Consider the following 18759-nt stretch of genomic DNA (forward strand, 5'->3'; position numbering starts at 1 on the left):
ATCCTCTTGTTCAGTCATTCACACGCTTCCTCTCTCACTCGTTCGCACACATACTTGCATACATCCCAATCCCAGCAGGGACATTATAGCCCCATGTAATATTCCCACAACCCTTTGCTGCCTGGTTCATTCTGATACGATTCCTCTTCACAGAAGAAACAGGAAACCAGGCAGGAAAGGTTTCACAAAGCAAATCTGTGGCTCTCTCTACAAACATGCAACTTCTATGCATCTCACACGCAAAAACATACGCCCGTACACACCAAACATCAATCACTAGTCATTAGCATGTTTAAAAGCCATAAAGATGAAAGGCATTCCAACAATCAGGCTTTTCACCACTGTATATTTCTCATTTCCAGTCTTGTCGTGGTGTTCAGGGTTTGATAGTCAAAGACAGAGACACACTCCCACTGAGCCAGAACTAAAACCAGATGTGCTTGTGTTACTGTAGGAGTGTGTGTTTTCTGTGTCATGCCTCTAATATCCTATCACTTCACCAACGCTGAGAGTATCAAGTTTGGGAGTTTCCATCAAGATAGGACCGTTATGTGTGCATGTGTGTGGGAGACAGAATAAGAAACATAATACACAAGCGAGTGACTGTGTAAAAGATACTGAGTGTTTGGGGTACAGGAACAGGGAAGAGGTCTCACCTCCAGTGTCTGCATCAGTGTAGGTTTGATAGCATCTTTCATGAGGACTGCCAAAGCCCCGGTTACACCCTGAGAGAACCAGAGAGCAAAGAAATGTCAAAATATATAGCAGTTGCCGAATGTCTCTATGGTAGGGCTCACGATTTACGATTAACGACTAAAACTAAGCGATGTGAATAAAACAGGGCAAGTTTAAATACACTTTATTCACATTTAACTTAGAATTAAGCAAACACTACATAGGGTTAGAATTACGCAATTGAGTCAAATCACACTGCTGTTTTTTGGAACCCATACATACATACAGTACCAGTCAAAAGTTTGGACATTACTATTTTGAATGTTTTGAAAGAAGTCTATTATGCTCATCAAGCCTGCCTTTACTTGAACAGAAATACAGAAAGAAAAAAAACAAACAAACAAACAAAAAAAACAGTAATATTGTGAAATATTATTACTTATATTTATATTATTTAAAATAATGGTGTACTATACTTATTTCTGTGATGCAAAGCTTAACTTTAATCAGCCATTACTTCAGTCTTCAGTGTCACATGATACTTCAGAAATCATTCTAATATGTTGATTTGTTGGAAACAGTTGTGCTGCTTAATATTTTTTCAGGATTTATTGATGAATAAAAAGTTAAAAAGAACAGCATTTATTCAAAACAGAAATCTTTTCTAACAATATATAATATCTAATCTAATATCTAATCTAATATTTACTCTAAATTTTTATCAATTTAACACATCCTTGCTGAATAAAAGTATTAATTTCTTTCAGAAAAAAATAAAATAAAATACTGACCCCACATTTTTAATGGTAGTGTATTTTTTTTAAATAAATGTTCTTTTTAAATTTTTTATTCATCAAAGAATCCTGAAAAAAAGTATCACAGGTTATAAAAAAACACGATCTATCTATCTATATAAAATTATCATGTAATTAACAGTCACTCCACAGACAACTCTGCTCAAGTGCTCTCTCTCACACACACACCAAGTCATCTGCAGTGATCGGCTGGTTGCTTCGGCTGCTGCCCACAACCATACGCCCCAGTCTGGCCCGCATGTCAGCCAATCCATCTGTCAGAGCAAGGATAGCCATGATCTCGCTGGCCACCGCAATATCAAACTGGGTCTGTAAGAATGAGAGGGGAAAGATCACATACTGACCAGCACACAAATTTAGGTAATTTACATCAAAATGAATGGTCAGGATATAGACAGTGGAGAGATTTGTCAGAGAGAAACACACACACACACACACACACACACACACACACACGCAACATCTGCCAAGTGTGGTTCTTTATCACATACAGTAAACTGCTCCCACATGTGTCCAAGACAACCCCAGCTGGACTAAAACCGAGCTGTCCTGGTTTAACTCTCAGCTAATAAATACTCCCCCAATAAAACAGCTGGGAGCAGAGGAGTGGTGGCCAGATGCCTTATCAGGAGAGATGGCCCGCTCTACACACACCACTTGTGTCATCATTACTTGCCATTTAAGTCCATTTACAGCACCCTAGTTGCTGAGGTGATCTGAGTCAATGTTTGCAAAGCCTGAGTAACATGCTTAAGTGCATTTGTTTTCAATTTCAAGCACACACACACACACACTTGCTGTCTGTCCAAAACACACACATAGTATACAGTATGTCTCTCAAGAACAAAAGTGCTTTGCTGTAGTGCACATTTTAGTGGTTTTGGTACAGTGGGAGGGAGACGAATGTAAGCAAATTCTTGGCCAGCTCAGAGGGTTTGCTATGTGCGCAATAACACCTTTTCTAAAACATTTGCTTATTCTTAGATTGTTTCCCATTGAAGAGCACGCCGTTATCTGCCTGATTTGGTTTAAAAGTCATTATTTCTGACAGCAGTTGACAAACTGCAGGACTTCGATTCCAGTTAAGGGAAATATACATAAAAGGGATAGGAGAAAGAGATTTAGAGCAACGGGAGGCAAATAATCACTGAGGAAAGGTGACAAACTATTATGCATCACCTTTAACTGTTGGTTAACTGAATCAGAAGTATGAAGCACGTACCTGGCGAGCATGGCCTTTTTCTGTGTTGGCTTGGCCAACAGTGATCTTACGTAGAAATCGGTCATTGGTATCAACAACTGTTGGAAACAGGAAAACAATGTTTTGAAATTAGAATGAAGAAAAAAAAAGGAACCAAAAGCCTGCATTTCTACCTTAGGATAGTTCACACGAAAAATGGTGTGACCATTACTCATTCTCATGTAATTCTCATGCAAAAAGGAAAAATTAAGGATGTACTGGTCACTCATTCCCACGCAATTATAATGAACGGTGATTGAAACTTTAATGCATCAAAAAGGACATTAAGGACTGTAAAAGCGCCATAAAAGTAGTCAACATGACTGTGCACTATATTCCAAGTTGCCTGAAGCAGCAGGATTTATGTTACTATTTACTGATTATCTTCACCTCAAATATACAGAGGACTAAGAGTGACAGAAGGAATAAGTTATCAATTAATTAATTTAAACATCTTTACGGCAAGACATCGCAGGTGAATAGAATTAAAATAATTTAACTAGTAAATATCACCATACTTCTCCAGTTAAAAGGTGCTCTAAGCAATGTCACGCGTTTTTAGGCAAAAAAATTTGCACATGCAGCAAACATCTCCTCACTATCCGCTAGCTGCTTGTCCCCTGAATACACTGTAAAAAAAAAAAAAAAAAAAAAAAAAAAAGTGTAGTCGCCACAAGCTCCAAAAACGGCAATAAAAACAAACTGGTGCAGCCTGGACCACAAATCATAATAAACATGCTCCAACCAATAACCGACAAGAATGATTTTAAATGCATATTCATGACTAGCCTCTGTTTTGTTTGACAACACTTCAAACGTCAACAGGAAGTTACTCCGCCCAGGATCGCTTAGAGCACCTTTAATTGATTAGATTAAGAACATTTTTTATATTACAAGTTTTCTGAAATGTTTAAATATGCAAATGAGCCATTGTCTAATTAAATATGCACTAATTTGCATACATTTCAAAAACAAATTTCTGAACATTGGATAAAGCCAGGTTCAAATTCTTGTTTCAACTTAATGACATATTAGAGTTAAAGTTATTATGATTTCTCTTTATCACAAATCAAAAAATACTGTCAACAGCCAGAAAAAAAAAAAAAAAAAAAAAAAAATCACCATTTTTTTTTAGGAATAAAATTGTATAAAATTAGTCAAATTATATATGAACAAACCCCTCTGTAAAAACCTTCAGAATATAAATATGAATAAAACTGTAAAGTTTGGTTTATTTAAGTGCTGCTTAAGTGGAGATTTCACTAGTCTGAAAAAACACTTCATAAAAAGCCAAAAAGCCCAAAATCTCAAAACTGACAGATGCATGAAATAAACAGTGTTTCTGCCTTTAGTGTCTCACCTTAAATTGATAAATTAATAGACATTTAAATTGTTTTATTTAAATTTTTCTATTTTCTTTCGTTTTAAAATGTAGTTAAATAAAATAGTAAATTAATAAATCTTATTTAGAAGAGCACATTTAAATTGTACATGAAAAGAAACATTTGCCAATTCCTATTCTTTGTCGATCGATCAAATACTTTTGTTTATTTATGTCAATCGAGTTGCTATTGAACAGTTCAGTTGATGCCTTCATGTTATTTGTAAGTGTCACTCCTAGTCCTCCATACAAATAGACTTTGAACCTTTTTTTTTTTTTTTTTTACCGAAATCATTCAGACCCGTTTTGTGAACTGGATCAATAGATTAAGTGAAAAGCTCTTACTGAAAAGAATGTGTTCATGAACCAGGCAATGTGCAAAGGACAGCCATAATGGATGTTAAGATTTTCAGAGAAACAAACTTTAGTCTTCCCCCCCCCCAAAACAACACAACACACTTTTATGTCATAAAGGTTTGGAACAACATATGACAGAATAATGATAGAATTCTCATATCTGGTTGAATTTCTCCTTTAACCCAACTACTTATGATAACAGTGTAAAGTATTTTAAATCTAATGCAATTGAAAAATTTCAGGATTTAAACATTTTGCAATAACATCACATTGGTTGGTTTCTATATGCTCAAACGTAGCAGTGTTATGTTTGAAGACAATGGCTGGAGAGATCCACATCATAAGGGAGCTCAGCTAAGTGCTGCAAGCTGGACAGATTTTGCAGATCTGGCTGTCACTTTTGAGATTCATTAGATTGCCTCATACATCTCAGCAAACGAATGACCTAAAGAGACCCAGAGGGATGGACGCCAAGCTAAACCATAACCTTGCAATAAGCATGCATTCCTCAAAGACTTTTTGAATTTCTGTGTTTTTTTTTTTGTTTTTTTTTGTGTGCAGCCAAGCTAAATGTAGGAGGGGGCAGTATGAGACTTGAGACATAAACACAACTCCCAAAGAGCCAAGAAGTTGGAGGGGAAAGAATTCAAACCCTCTGGTATTTTCTCATAGAAACGCAGAACAATTATTATAAGCCTTATTTTAAACATGTCTCGGGCAACAAAAATTACATCAGTGGTTTAGTCCGTTTCTGGCTGTCTCCCATATTCCTCTTGTGTATATGTTTCAATTCATCTATCTGTGAGAACACAGTGTACATAAACTACAGCATAACATACAGTACATCCAAAACATTTAATCTAAAGATTGATTAATAACAAGGATGCCCATGATGATGTAGTGCGAGGATCATTATTCACCATGATATCTTCCCATAATGAACATGGAAAACCCTAATGGTTTAAACATTACATTTATGAACGTCACAGAGAAAGTTGAAAGGATTGTCGGATCTTCTCAAACACACAGACAGTTTCGCATTCGCAGCAGGAGAGAGATGTAAAGCTGTTCTTAATCTTCCAGGCCCCTCATCTTAGTGTGCACTTTTGAACCGACAGAGTAAATATCCCATTAGTCACTGCAGCACTATCTTCTGAATGTAGGGCTAAAGGCTGCAGATGTTCCCAGGCGACCACGAGTGAAACTGGAAACACCCCAATCCAGCTGAATCTCATCCCCCAGTGCTCGCAGCTATCAGAGACCACTGCGTCATAACCTAATGCAGAAGGTCTACATTTGGCATCCCTTCCAGGTGTTAAGAGTAGATGCAGTACTTCATATGTTCAAGGGGGACTAGTTCTCAAAAACTGCTCGCAGATGTAATGACATGGCCAGTTTGTAATGGTGTTTCAGTAACCGACTCAAAAAGTAATAAAGCAGTAAAATCCAGCCAATGGCCACATATTGTGTCATGACACAGAGTCAGTGAGCTGAAGCATGCAGTGTATTTCCTTCAACACAATCTCTAAATCCTTCTGTGACCCATCAAGCATCGAGGGATTCTCAGAAGAACAAACCATATGTATAACAGTAAATCAATCCATATTGCACAGGATCCTACCTCTCTGCCATGTGACCTTCTCAGGGTCAAGGTCAAGACGGACAAATGCGCTGACCTCTTGTGGTGTGAGGTCACTGGGGTCAGATTTGTTTATTCCAAGTCGCTGAAAACAACAGTGAGGAAGAGACAGACACGAGTGCATTGATTACTATGATGAAAAAGCTGATCATTTACATTAAACAAACCTACTATTAAAAGTTTATTACTGCAGTTAGTTTTGGCCTTGATTCAGATTCAGGAGATTTTTCCCCAATAGGCAAATAGTGTGGTCACGAATGTCTTTCAGACTATCTTTTTAAATAGATTTATCTCCAAATCGTTGGTCGTCTCTGTAAATTTATCAGCTTTGCCTTTCCAAATGTAAGTCAACCCAATCTTGTCCCTGAGCAAACATAAACAGTTTGTGTTTAGAGGAGTTTCTCAGCTTATCTGTGTCACAGACAACATAACAACACAACACTTGACTTGTTTACTTAAAAAAAAAAAGAAACTGAAACTTGTGAAGTGCTGAGACTCGCTGTAAATTATAGCCTCATGAAAAAAAAAAAAAAAAAAATCACTAGTTTCGCAGTAGCTGCATGAGGACCCCTGTTGGTTACCAGATGTACTGCATCCAGATATTTACAGGGTTCCTATTTACTAAGACATTTTTTAACCATTTTAACCTGATAGAATATTTAACTTTGTATAACTAGAAAAAGAAAATTCATTACAAAAATGTCCACAGAAAAAAAAAAAAAAAAAAAAAAAAAAAAAAAAAAAATCACATTTAATATTAGGATACCAAATTTATCCATGTTTATCCAGTGTTGTTGAGGTGATGCACTAAAATAAGAATTAAATAGAAATTTTAGTAGTTTTAGTTTTAATGCTTGTTTTGTCTTATTTTACATCATTTTAAGTCATCTCGAGGCCCCCTTGGAGGTTTGCTGAAGCTCCTGTTCCCTTAATTGAGAACCACTGGCCTAGTGACTTCGATGTCAACTGATGAGGGTATTATGAAGCAATAAAAGTTAAAGTCAGAGGTACAAAGATCTCGTTCAGACTCACCTGTAGGCGAGCCAGCTGTATTGGAGAGAAGCGTCTCACACTATTAACAGATGGCACTAGCCTGCTGTACAAGGCCTATAGGACAAAAAAAGAAAAACTATAGCTAAAGGAAATAATAAACAGGCAACTATAGACCTGAATAGAACCAGAAACAATCCCCTTTAATTACACTGCTATTGATTGATTAACACTTGATCGGCCACAACATTAAATCTCAAGGAGATAGTCCTGTGTGAAATCACAAACACATTATGATTGCAGTTGTTTACCTTGTCTGACTGGGTAGCTTCATGGAAAATGCGGGCATCTATAGCTGCTGCCACTAGATTATTGGCTGCAGTTATAGCGTGGATGTCTCCTGTGAGGTGGAGATTAAACTGAGAGAAAAAGAGAAAGTGAAAGAGAGGAAGCTGCTTTTTCATTGAAAAAGTTGTTTTCAAACAGCTGAACAAATTCTTAAGCTTGAATGGATACTTTGACAACTTTCAATCTGGTTTACGACCGCATCACAGCACAGAGACAGCACTCATAAAGATAATAAATGATATTCGCCTAAACAGGTAAATTATCAGTGCTGGTTCTTCTCGATCTCAGTGCTGCGTTTGACACTGTCGATCACAACATACTTCTTGACTGGCTGGAAAACTGGGTTGGGCTTTCTGGGATGGTCCTTAAATGGTTCAGGTCATACTTAGAAGGGAGAGGTTATTATGCGAGTATCGGTGACCATAAGTCAGAGTGGACATCCATGACATGCGGAGTCCCTCAAGGTTTAATACTTTCACCCCTCCTGTTCAACCTATATATGCTGCCACTGAGCCAAATAATGAGAAAAAAAAAACAAATTGCATATCACAGCTATGCAGATGACACCCAGATTTACCTAGCCCTATCACCTAACGACTACAGCCCCATTGACTCCCTGTGCCAATGCATTGATGAAATTAAAAATTGGATGTGCCTAAACTTCCTTCAGTTAAACAAAGACAAAACTGAACTCATTGCGTTTGGAAACAAAGATGAAGTTCTCAAAGTGAACGCATACCTTCACTCTAGGGGTCAAACAACTAAAAATCAAGTCAGGAATCTTGGTGTGATTTTGGAGTCAGACCTGAGTTTCAGTAGCCATGTAAAGACAATAACTAAATCAGCATATTATCATCTCATATATTGCAAGAATTAGATGCTTTGTCTCCAGTCAAGACTTAGAGAAACTTGTTCATGCTTTCATCACCAGCCGGGTGGATTATTGTAATGGGCTCCTCACTGGTCTTCCCAAAAAGACCATAAGACAGCTGCAGCTCATACAGAACATGAACATCACACCAGTCCTCAGGTCCTTGCACTGGCTTCCAGTTGCATTTAGAATTGATTTTTAAGTACTGCTACTTGTTTATAAATCACTCAATGGCCAATACATTGCAGGTATGCTTATAGTATATAAATCTAACAGATCTCTCAGATCATCAGGATCAAGTCATTTAGAAATACCAAGGGTTCACTCAAAGCAGGGAGAGTCTGCTTTTAGCCGTTACGCCAGCCGCAGCTGGAACCAGCTTCCAGAAGTGATCAGGTGTACTCCAACAGTAGCCATATTCAAATCATGACTCAAAACACATCTTTTTACCTATACATTTGCTGATTGAGCACTGTGCTATGTCCAAACTGTTTATACTTTATTTTATACACACTATCTTTTTATTCTTTCAATTATTTCTTATTTTTTATTTATTTCATTTTTAATGCATTTTATATATTTTATGTTTCCCTTTTATTTTCTGACTTTTAATGCATTTTATATCTTGCTGTCTGGTTGAAAGAGCTGGGAGAATTAGGAAGTAAGTTTTTTCTTTTTTTTTTTTTTTTTTGTTATCCCTGGATGCAGCTCTGTGACATTTATTTATTTATTTATTTATTTATTGATTGATTGTTATCCCTGGATGCAGCTCTGTATAGAGTTAGTCCAGGAAGATTTGTCTGTAAGGGTACGGTTTAAACGCACAGCTGCCTGACAAATATTTTTGTTTTTTTAGAGTTATCCCTGGATGCAGCTCTGTACAGAGTCAGTCCAGGAAGATTTGTCTGCAGAGTTAGTCCAGGAAGATTTGTCTGTAAGGGTACTGTTTAAAGGCAGGGTAGGCAAAAAATTTTGTTCCAAATTTGTTTAAACTTTCTATATATATCCATGCATAATTAAAATGTAAGAACTCTGATAAAAAATAAAAAAAAAGAGTATAAAAATCGAGTGACTCTAGACCGTTTAATCTGTATTAAACACAGCTCATTATTTCCATCCGGGACGAAACATAGGATTGGCTTAGGCGACTGTCACTCTCTCGTAACCATGGCAACCACCCTTTTGACACACATGACCTGCCCACTTTTGCGCGCACGTTTGATTTGGGGAATATAAGAGGCATGGATCCTAGGAATACCAAAACAATGGCAGAGAAACAGCAAGCAAAATTCACAGTACCGGCCTAGGCAGTTAGTGAAGGCAAACCAGGCAAAAAAAGGAAGACCGTAACAGTACACGAAAAGACAATGAACAAAAAGTATTTGGATAAACAAAGAAATAAAACGCGAGTTAATATCGGCGTGGCTTTCCAGTGATGGCGAGAACTGAGAAGCAGGATTGTGCACAGTTTGCACGCATGCATCAATCGGCATTTATCATATATGCATCATATAACAGTGGCAGGTCCCGAGGCAGGCACATATAACCACGGAAGGTCCCGAGGCAGGCGCGCATAACCGTGGCAGGTCCAGTGGCAGCTCCCCCTGCCACGCAAAGATTTTAGTCCCTCTCAACTGAGGGAACTCAAGGGGCTGAAAAGTGACTCCTTGATGGCTTTATTTCTGCTGGACAGGTAAATCTTTCTTTTTGTATTTTGATCATACATATTTTTTTGTTTATTTTTTCATGAAGCATGTGTCATTAGCACACGTAGCTGCGTAATATAGCTAACATAACATTACTTAGCGAGCCGTAGTAGAGACGATAAATAATCTATAGGCCTTGCTCAAGATGATAGCTATAGTGTTGAATTGTGCATAATTTTGCTTTAGATAACTAAATACATGTTTAACAGATAGTAGGCCTAACGTTACTCCGCATCTAGGAACTTTTCTTAGAACTATATTTACCCTCTGTCTAACTCTTTTACCATGTTTTCGCCTGTTTTGTTTTTATATTCTCTACCTATGTTTACTGATGTCTTTATCTTGTATCTGTGTGTGTCGTACACACTTTGTTGTATGTGTGTGTTATTATTTTGTGTCAGCAATGCAGTTGTGAGTTGATATTTGAGTGTATGTTACTCTGTTTATCTGTAGAACAACGTATATGTTATGAATCTTACACGAAATTCATCTTCATCACAGTGTAAATTATGGTAATGGAAAAAAGGGGAATCATGCAATCTGTTTTTAACTTTGCCTTATAGATAACTAGCTCGTTAGCGAATCAAAAAATATATATTTTAAACTTTACCAATATCAATATGCTAGCTTGATAGTGAGTGCTAAAATACATCTTGTTTGTTTATCTTCATAATTATAAAGTTATTTTTATTACATGTGATTCTGACATGATGTCACTAAATGCACTGTGCTCCTTCCTCTCCGCTCGTCTCAGGTAAATAATGAGTCTTCCAGCTCAGTGGTCGGAGTCGCGCGTTCATGCGTTTTGGGGGCGTGGCTTTGGAAGGAGCCCAGAAGGGAGGGGGTGGAGTGAATGGAAATAATGAGCTGTCTTTAAAACAGTCGTGAGAGGTCTACAGACACTCGATTTTTATACTTTCTTTTTCAGAGTACTTACATTTTAATTATGTATTGATATATAAATAAAGTTTAAAAAATAGTTTAAATAAATATACATTTTTTACCTACCCTGCCTTTAAACGCACAGCTGCCTGACAAATATTTTTGTTTTTTTTAGAGTTATCCCTGGATGCAGCTCTGTACAGAGTCAGTCCAGGAAGATTTGTCTGCAGAGTTAGTCCAGGAAGATTTGTCTGTAAGGGTAATGTTTAAACACACAGCTACCTGACAAATAAAAACAGTTATCCCTCTGCGTGAGGAAGATTCATTTAGATCCGCTCTGATGGATAGATCCGTTTAGATCGGCTCTGATGGACAACAAAAAACTCCCTGAAATTCTCGAAATTCTCTGTTTTTACTGTTATATCTATTTCTTATGTGTTCCATTATTATTATGTATTTGGTTCTTCATTATGTAAAGCACTTTGAATTACCATTGTTTATTAAATGTGCTATACAAATAAAAATTGCCTTGCCTTGCCTTGAAGCTTCTGATAAAACGCAGTATCTGCTCTCTCACACAGACACATTTAGTGTTTCCCAAAAGTCTGAGATCAAATTGAAAATCTAGGATTCAAAATGTAATAAACTAGACATAAAAGTCTTAACTATTTTGAAAAATGAGTCATTAAAGTAAAATGGAAATTTTAAAGGCACAATATGTCAATTTTCACCGCTAAAGGTTGCTTTTTCAAAACAAAGGTATAGCTTGATGAAGCCTTGATTTGGCAGGAATCATGGGAGGTGTTGTCTTCACGTCTACAGCCGGTGGAAAAAGGATGGGACACAGGCAGAATCATGTTCATGGATGAGATTATTAACGTTACTGTAGTATGACGCAGAGACGAGGCCGCTGGAGCGATTGCTAATGAGAGACAAGCACACAACACGGCTCGAGAGCAGTGGAATTTTATTTCGCAGTCGCTGCTTCTGCTTCTTCCGGTCATTCATATGTGGGGCAAAGCAGCGCTGTTTATCATATTAGATATATTTGTGTTATGAATGTTGTTACCATGCTATTCTGTGTTTGCTCAGTGGATACTATGAGACCCTTGTTGCACACTGCAGTAAGCTAGATCGATATTAGTCATGGTAATACATGGTACTCGCTGTAAATCAAGAAAAAAAAAAAAAGATTTAAACAATGAGACTTCATGTGTTGAGCAATATAACATGATTAGTTCTGTCGATGAATGTATCCATCCAAACAGTTGCTCACCTGTCTAATAAAACACATAATATAATAAAGCGTCTTTGATGTTTCCATGGTTTCTGCAAAATGAAACCAAGAGTAACGCGGGTATGACGTCAATGATAGGTGACGCACGGACATGTTCTGTGTCCTGATTAAAATTGCTTATTCCTCTGGATTTAAACATTCTTGGGATAATGTAAGTACACAAGTCAACAAAATATATATCATTGTTCTAGTGTTTTTTGGATATTTTAAACCAAAAATCTTACATTTTGTGCCTTTAAGGAGAAAGTTTGAATTGTTATTTTTCAATTTAAACTTTCTTTTCAAATTGAATGGAGTTTATCAACTAGTAATAAAAAGAAAAAAAAATAATTTTCACTAGTGGTCTCAAACTTTTGGACTATGCACTTTCTTTTACTTAGTCTCAAGGTCTGTGTGAGTTCTTCAAGGGCTTTCATCAGTTGTGGCATACTAAGGGAAAGGGCTTTGTGATAGCGGGAGACAGGATGTCTGTAGTCACTCACCTCCTCCATAGGAATGACCTGTGCATATCCCCCACCCGCCGCTCCTCCTGCAGGGAGACAAAATAATGAAGCAGACTGACAAACACACAGAAATGAAAACACAAGACAATATGTCTGAGATAGCCAGACATTATCTCTGATTCAAGACCTAGTGAGCTGCCTTGCTGTGTACTGCCTAATAAGTGGCTGATTTAAATATATGCACATAGGCAACTACAATCTCCACACAAATTTGCATAGGAAGCCACTATATATTTGTAATTTTTTTTTATTTTTTTTTATTTTTTTAAGTGAATTCAAATAAAAATATTTAAGTTTTATTACTTTTCAATATTCATAATAAATTTAATTATATTAAAATTTTTCCTCTCATCCACCATATTTTATTTATTTTACTGAACTCATCGCATGGCATTCTGGGAATGCCTAATCAACGAAGCACACGTGATGCCACATTAAAATCCAGCTAAAACAAGGCATCTTAGAAGGTTGCTTAATTCTGATGTCTACATTTTGGAGCCACCTTCTGGACCTTCCTTAACATGTTAGTTATTGTAATCCATACACTACTAAAACAACAACAACAACAACAACAACAACAACAAAAAAACGCATACGAAAACACACCTTTGACTCCAAACGTTGGACCCTGGGAAGGCTGTCGCAGACAAGCGAAGGAGTTGAGCTTGAGATGAGCGGAGAGGGCCTGGACCAGCCCTATGGTCACTGTACTCTTCCCCTCACCCAGAGGAGTGGGAGTTATACTGAAAAACATAGACCAAAAACATTATCAACACATGCTTTCCCACATTCAATGAGAGAAGGTTGTGACTCTACATCTATTCATCCTTATCCCTTCCTCTCTTTTCTTTTTCCCCCTCTGATCTCACTATATTAGACTGCTGGCAAACCCTCTCCCCATCAGCATTCTCTCTCCCTCTCTGTCTTTGTGGAGTGGCTTTTTTGGCAGTGCAGTAAAGGCATGCCAGTGGTTGACAGTAATTGAGTAGGCCGGGTGGGGAGGGCAGTGCTGCTTCACAGCGTCTGTAGGCAGAACAAAGAGCGGGACTTAAAGAAGGAGAGTTAGGGGATAGGGAAGGGGCCGCTGATAAAGCTAGGGGTCTGCGCATTCCCCACAAACATAAAAGAGGCCTTGGGCCCCCAATCGGAGCTGACCGAGCCACGCTTCACACACACGGATGAAAGGGAGGCTCCTGGTAGGCTTGAGAGTCAGCGATAGATAAGATCCCTGGGCCCACCGATCACTCTCTCTAGGAATGTAGAGGCAGAGTATAAACTTGCAAACGGACGTGAGCATGAAAACACAAACATTGACCTGAAGATTTCCTAAAATGCTTTTGACCACTGAAAGTATCAGTATTTCATTAAATGATTAAAAAAAAGCAATTTACAGATTAAATAATGGTTCAATAAAAAGTTTAACCATTGCTTTAGTATCATATCAGTTTAGATAAGTATTGTGACATGAATTAAACTTCAATGACAGAAGTAAAAACTGATGTCGCACCCTGCCACTAGGACATATTTGCCATCAGGCTGATGTTGGAGGCGGTTGAGGAGGGACAAATGGACTTTGGCTTTGGTCTTCCCGTAGGCCTCCAGCTCCTCCGGAAGCAGCCCTATCTCCTGAGCCAGCTGGGATATGGGCTTGGGAGTCTGTGACCTGGAGATCTCTATATCACTGAGGGGTTTACAGAAACATCCAAACAGAAAGAAGGAGAGACCAGTTAGTTCTGTGCACAAAAGAACCAGCAAAAGGAACCAAAAGGCAAGGCTGCTCGTACCTAGGCACAGGTGAAAGTGGTTGAAGTTTTAGTGGGCGGAGCCTCCATGGCTGGTACTCCTGTTCTTGTATCCACCGCTTGCTGCTCCTCACTACATGCTGACAGATCACAAACATCTCAGCAAACACTTCTTCGTGAATTCTTTCTTCATTTATTGCATTGTTATATATACACAATCTATCAAAGCAGCATATTAGAAAGATTTCTGAAGGATCATGTGACTAAAGAGTGGAGTAATGACTGCTGAAAATTCAGCTTTCACCTGTTGATAGAATAATTTAGCCTATTTTAAAGACATTAATAGAAAGAAGTAACATCAACAGAAGGCCTCTCACCTGCATTCTAAGTGCAGCACTTAGAGGCCCAACTCCAGCATCAGATTTAGCTTCAATCCTGGGCTCCCAACTGTCAGGGTGTTCTAGGAAATAAGATCATACGTATGAAAAGTTGGCCCAGACTGAGCATCTAAGGAAATACAATTAGTGGTGTCTTATTATGTTCCCACACTAATGGAATCTCTGTGGGTTATGGATGAAATAGCATGGGCCTCTATATCCATTAAGTTCTCTTAAAGAGATGGCAGGTAATGAAAGGTGAAGAAAACTGCATGCCTGACTTAATCATTTTGGAAGGAATCACAAGCTTTTTTTTAATCATCCAGGGTAGTACAATTAAAATAGTTCCTTCAATTCTCAGATAACATTTCTGAAGCTAAGAAGAGCCCTGTATGTTTTACATATGCAAGCAATATAAAAATCTCTGCCAAGCATTACAGCTTTACTTTGAAGAAATTTACCTTCCATTAGGGCTGAGCCAAGATTAATGACTGCCACCCCTGGTCTTAACCAGGTGGGTGGGAGGTCCTTGTGGCCCGTCTCTAAAAATACCACCACATCTGAATCCATGATCTGAAAGAAAGAAAGAAAGAAAGAAAGAAAGAAAGAAAGAAAGAAAGAAAGAAAGAAAGAAAGAAAGAAAGAAAGAAAGAAAGAAAGAAAGAAAGAAAGAAAGAAAGAAAGAAAGAAAGAAAGAAAGAAAGAATTAGTGTATGCCTCAAATGATTTAAAGAGATGTCCATGAAATAAAGCAGCACTGCCCCCTGCTGATACAAATAGCAAACTGTGCATTAAAATTGACCTGAAAAAAAAAAAAAAACTCCCACTACCCCACTTATCTATCTGATTTACCTGTTTCTGCAGGTGCTTTGAGCTCCACTGGCAGGTCTGGATCATCATGCCATTGTTTTGCAGCAAGAACTGGAGAGCTACCTTCAGGGGGCCCTTTACACCCACCAGCACTGCCATCTTGCCAACCAATGGGGCATCTAAATGTGAGTTACAAAAAGGTAAATGCTGTAAATTTAAACAGACTCTCATCATAAACTTCACCTCAAGTATTATGTTGCAATAAAAGAACACTACCATTCAAAAGTCTGGGGTCAGAAAACTTTTTTTTTTCACCTTTGTTCAGCAAGCTTACATTAATCTGATCAAAAGTGACAGTAAAATATTTTAATGTAACAAAAAAAAAAAACAAAAAAAAACATCAATAGTCCTAAAAATAGCTTCCACAAAAATATTAAGCAGCACATAAATGAGCACCAAAGAATGATTTCTGAAGGACCATGTGACACTGAAGACTAGAGTAATGATGCTGAAGATTTAGCTTTACCAAAGGAATGAATAACATTTTCAAATATATTAAAATAGAAAACAGTTATTTTAAATTATAATATTTTACAATATTACTGTGTTTTTAATCAGATAAATGCAGTCTTGGTGAGTGTAAGAGGCTTCTTCCAAAAACATTTTAAGAAATCTTTCCAGCCCCATACTTTTGAATAGTAGTGTACATGCATCTTCATTTAATTTACTTTTAAAGGCACTCCATTCGGTAGAATTAGCATTAAGTGTCTGTGAAACATTTCGGACAGACATTTGAATGTCTGTGTAATAACAACATATGCCAAAATGCATAAACAAGCATAACACACCATGCCTGGCAAGTAGCTCCAGCACAGCTCCAGCTACAGGTGAAGCAAAGCCATCTCTCTGATCCCCCAACACCACACGGCCAACATTAAGATCAGAGACCCTACAAGACCCAAAACAAGACTTGCTACAATTAAATAAAATAAGTGCATCTAGAAAATATTAAAATGTATGAATATTTACCATCTAACTCTATTGCCATTTGAATAAAATTATTTTTACTTAATACTGTGCAAAATACAGTCTCATGGCAGATAGAATATATTCAATTTCTCAAATTACCCACCATTGAAGATTTTTAGACCCTGTTTACACATATGAACATGTAGCTTACCCATCCACATCCTTCTGTGGCCTGATGGCATTACAGACACTTCTGGAGAGGAAGGACTGAGAAAGGTGCAAAAAAATGCCATGAACACGAGAATCCTCATTTAACCGCAAAATCTCCTCGATCACCTGTAGAACAGAGGCAAAATTCAGGAGACAGAACTGCACAGGCCTCTCTAAGAATGTTATATATGGTAAGGAACATAATGTATGTGTTTCTTCACAAAAGCTATTTATCGCATTTTAGATTCACAATATCACTGACCTCCTCCTCTGTGCACTGGTGCGGAAGACAAATCTGCATAACGTTCAAGCCGATCTGAGAGGAAACAAAAATCAAAACAACAAATTCAAGGATATATACAATATTTGTAGAAGCTATTGGAGACTAGAAAAAAAAAAAAGACTATGATGTAATGGAAAATGTGCATACACACACACATATGGTGAGGGTGTAATAACAGCATCAACCAGAAGAGGTGTTGATCAGTTAAACCTGGAAAATGGTGTGATGTTGAACACATAGTTATACCTTTCTAGCCATCTTCTTATTCACCTCCAGCAAACTGTCATCTTCACCAGCCTATCAGAAGTAAAAACATACAAGCTTTCAGTGTCTGAGATTCATTCACATACAAACAGATACACACACATGCTCTTTAGTCACACCTGTATGATAGCAAGTGTAGGTTTGAGGCCTGGGTTGGTTTCTCTAATAGCTTTGAGCTCCTCTCTGCTCCTCTGAACAATGTCACTGTAAATAAGATGGAAACATAGAATATATTTAACCATTCAGATCATAGTGCTTTCATAACAAATTTCATCAATAGTAGCATTCTGCATGTTCACTAACTGCCGTTAACAGGGCAGAACTTTTCACTGAATGAGCACAGAACACATCCTACACAATCAATACAACATCAGTTGTTGTTTTTAAAACTTATCAAGCTTACAAAGTTGATAAGTGTTTTAAACAACTTGGTTATCTATTGCTGACTGTTCTGCTCCAAGAATCAATGTCAACCACGCATCAAACATCAAAAGACACTCCAACATCTTGCATGTTCTGAGACTCTAAAACTCAGACTTTAAACCTCAGATCAAATAGAGCAATAGTTAGCTGCATGTTTAGGCCAAATATTACAACCCGAGTTCCGGAAAAGTTGGGACATTTTTTACATTTGAGTAAAATGAAAACTAAAAGACTTTCAAATCACATGAGCCAATATTTTATTAACAATAGAACATAGATGACAGTGTAAAATTTCTCTGTTTAAACATTTATCCACTAAATGAGCTCATTTCAAATTTGATGCCTGCTACAGGTATCAAAAAAGTTTTCACAGGGGCAACAAATGGCTGAAAAAGCAAGACATTTTTAAAAGATTCAGCTGGGAGAACATCTAACGACTAATTACGTTAATTAATATCAGATCTGTAACATGATTTGCTATAAAAGGAATGTCTTAGAGAGGCAGAGTCTCTCAGAAGTAAAGAGAGACTCTTTACTTCTTTTTATGCACTCTTTGCTCATCATAGGCTCTACAATCTGTGAAAGAGTGCGTAAAAATATTGTGGAAAACAATGTTCCTCAATGTCAAATCGCAAAGGTTTTGCAAATCTCATCTACAGTGCATAACATCATCAAAAGATTCAGAGAAACTGGAGAAATGTCTGTGCGTAAGGGACAAGGCCGAAGACCTTTATTGGATGCCCGTGGTCTTCGGGCCCTCAGACGACACTGCATCACTCAACGGCATGATTGTGTCAATGACATTACTAAATGGGCCCAGGAATACTTCCAGAAACCACTGTTGGTAAACACAATCCACCGTGCCATCTGCAGATGCCAACTAAATCTCTATCATGCAAAAAGGAAGCCATATGTGAACATGGTCCAGAAGCGCCATCGTGTCCTGTGGGCCAAGGCTCATTTAAAATGGACTGTTT

At 37.6% G+C, this 18759-nt stretch overlaps 1 protein-coding gene across 1 annotated transcript in view; it reads right to left on the reverse strand.

Moving 5' to 3' along the window:
- mthfd1l (methylenetetrahydrofolate dehydrogenase (NADP+ dependent) 1 like) overlaps positions 1-18759 on the reverse strand; it is a 46606-nt gene that overhangs the window by 24567 nt on the left and 3280 nt on the right. The window contains exons 2-19 of the mRNA XM_067382995.1: positions 17479-17563; positions 17342-17392; positions 17075-17128; positions 16814-16938; positions 16482-16582; positions 15676-15812; positions 15285-15396; positions 14824-14906; positions 14489-14586; positions 14212-14385; positions 13311-13447; positions 12684-12730; positions 7409-7516; positions 7140-7214; positions 6090-6192; positions 2713-2789; positions 1659-1799; positions 657-725 (exon numbers count right to left, since the gene is read on the reverse strand). Of these exons, the coding sequence (XP_067239096.1) occupies positions 657-725; positions 1659-1799; positions 2713-2789; positions 6090-6192; positions 7140-7214; positions 7409-7516; positions 12684-12730; positions 13311-13447; positions 14212-14385; positions 14489-14586; positions 14824-14906; positions 15285-15396; positions 15676-15812; positions 16482-16582; positions 16814-16938; positions 17075-17128; positions 17342-17392; positions 17479-17563 (1777 nt within the window). The remainder of the gene's footprint in view (positions 1-656; positions 726-1658; positions 1800-2712; positions 2790-6089; positions 6193-7139; positions 7215-7408; positions 7517-12683; positions 12731-13310; positions 13448-14211; positions 14386-14488; positions 14587-14823; positions 14907-15284; positions 15397-15675; positions 15813-16481; positions 16583-16813; positions 16939-17074; positions 17129-17341; positions 17393-17478; positions 17564-18759) is intronic.

Source organism: Chanodichthys erythropterus, chromosome 4, assembly GCF_024489055.1.
Source record: "Chanodichthys erythropterus isolate Z2021 chromosome 4, ASM2448905v1, whole genome shotgun sequence".
Lineage (NCBI taxonomy): Eukaryota > Metazoa > Chordata > Actinopteri > Cypriniformes > Xenocyprididae > Chanodichthys > Chanodichthys erythropterus.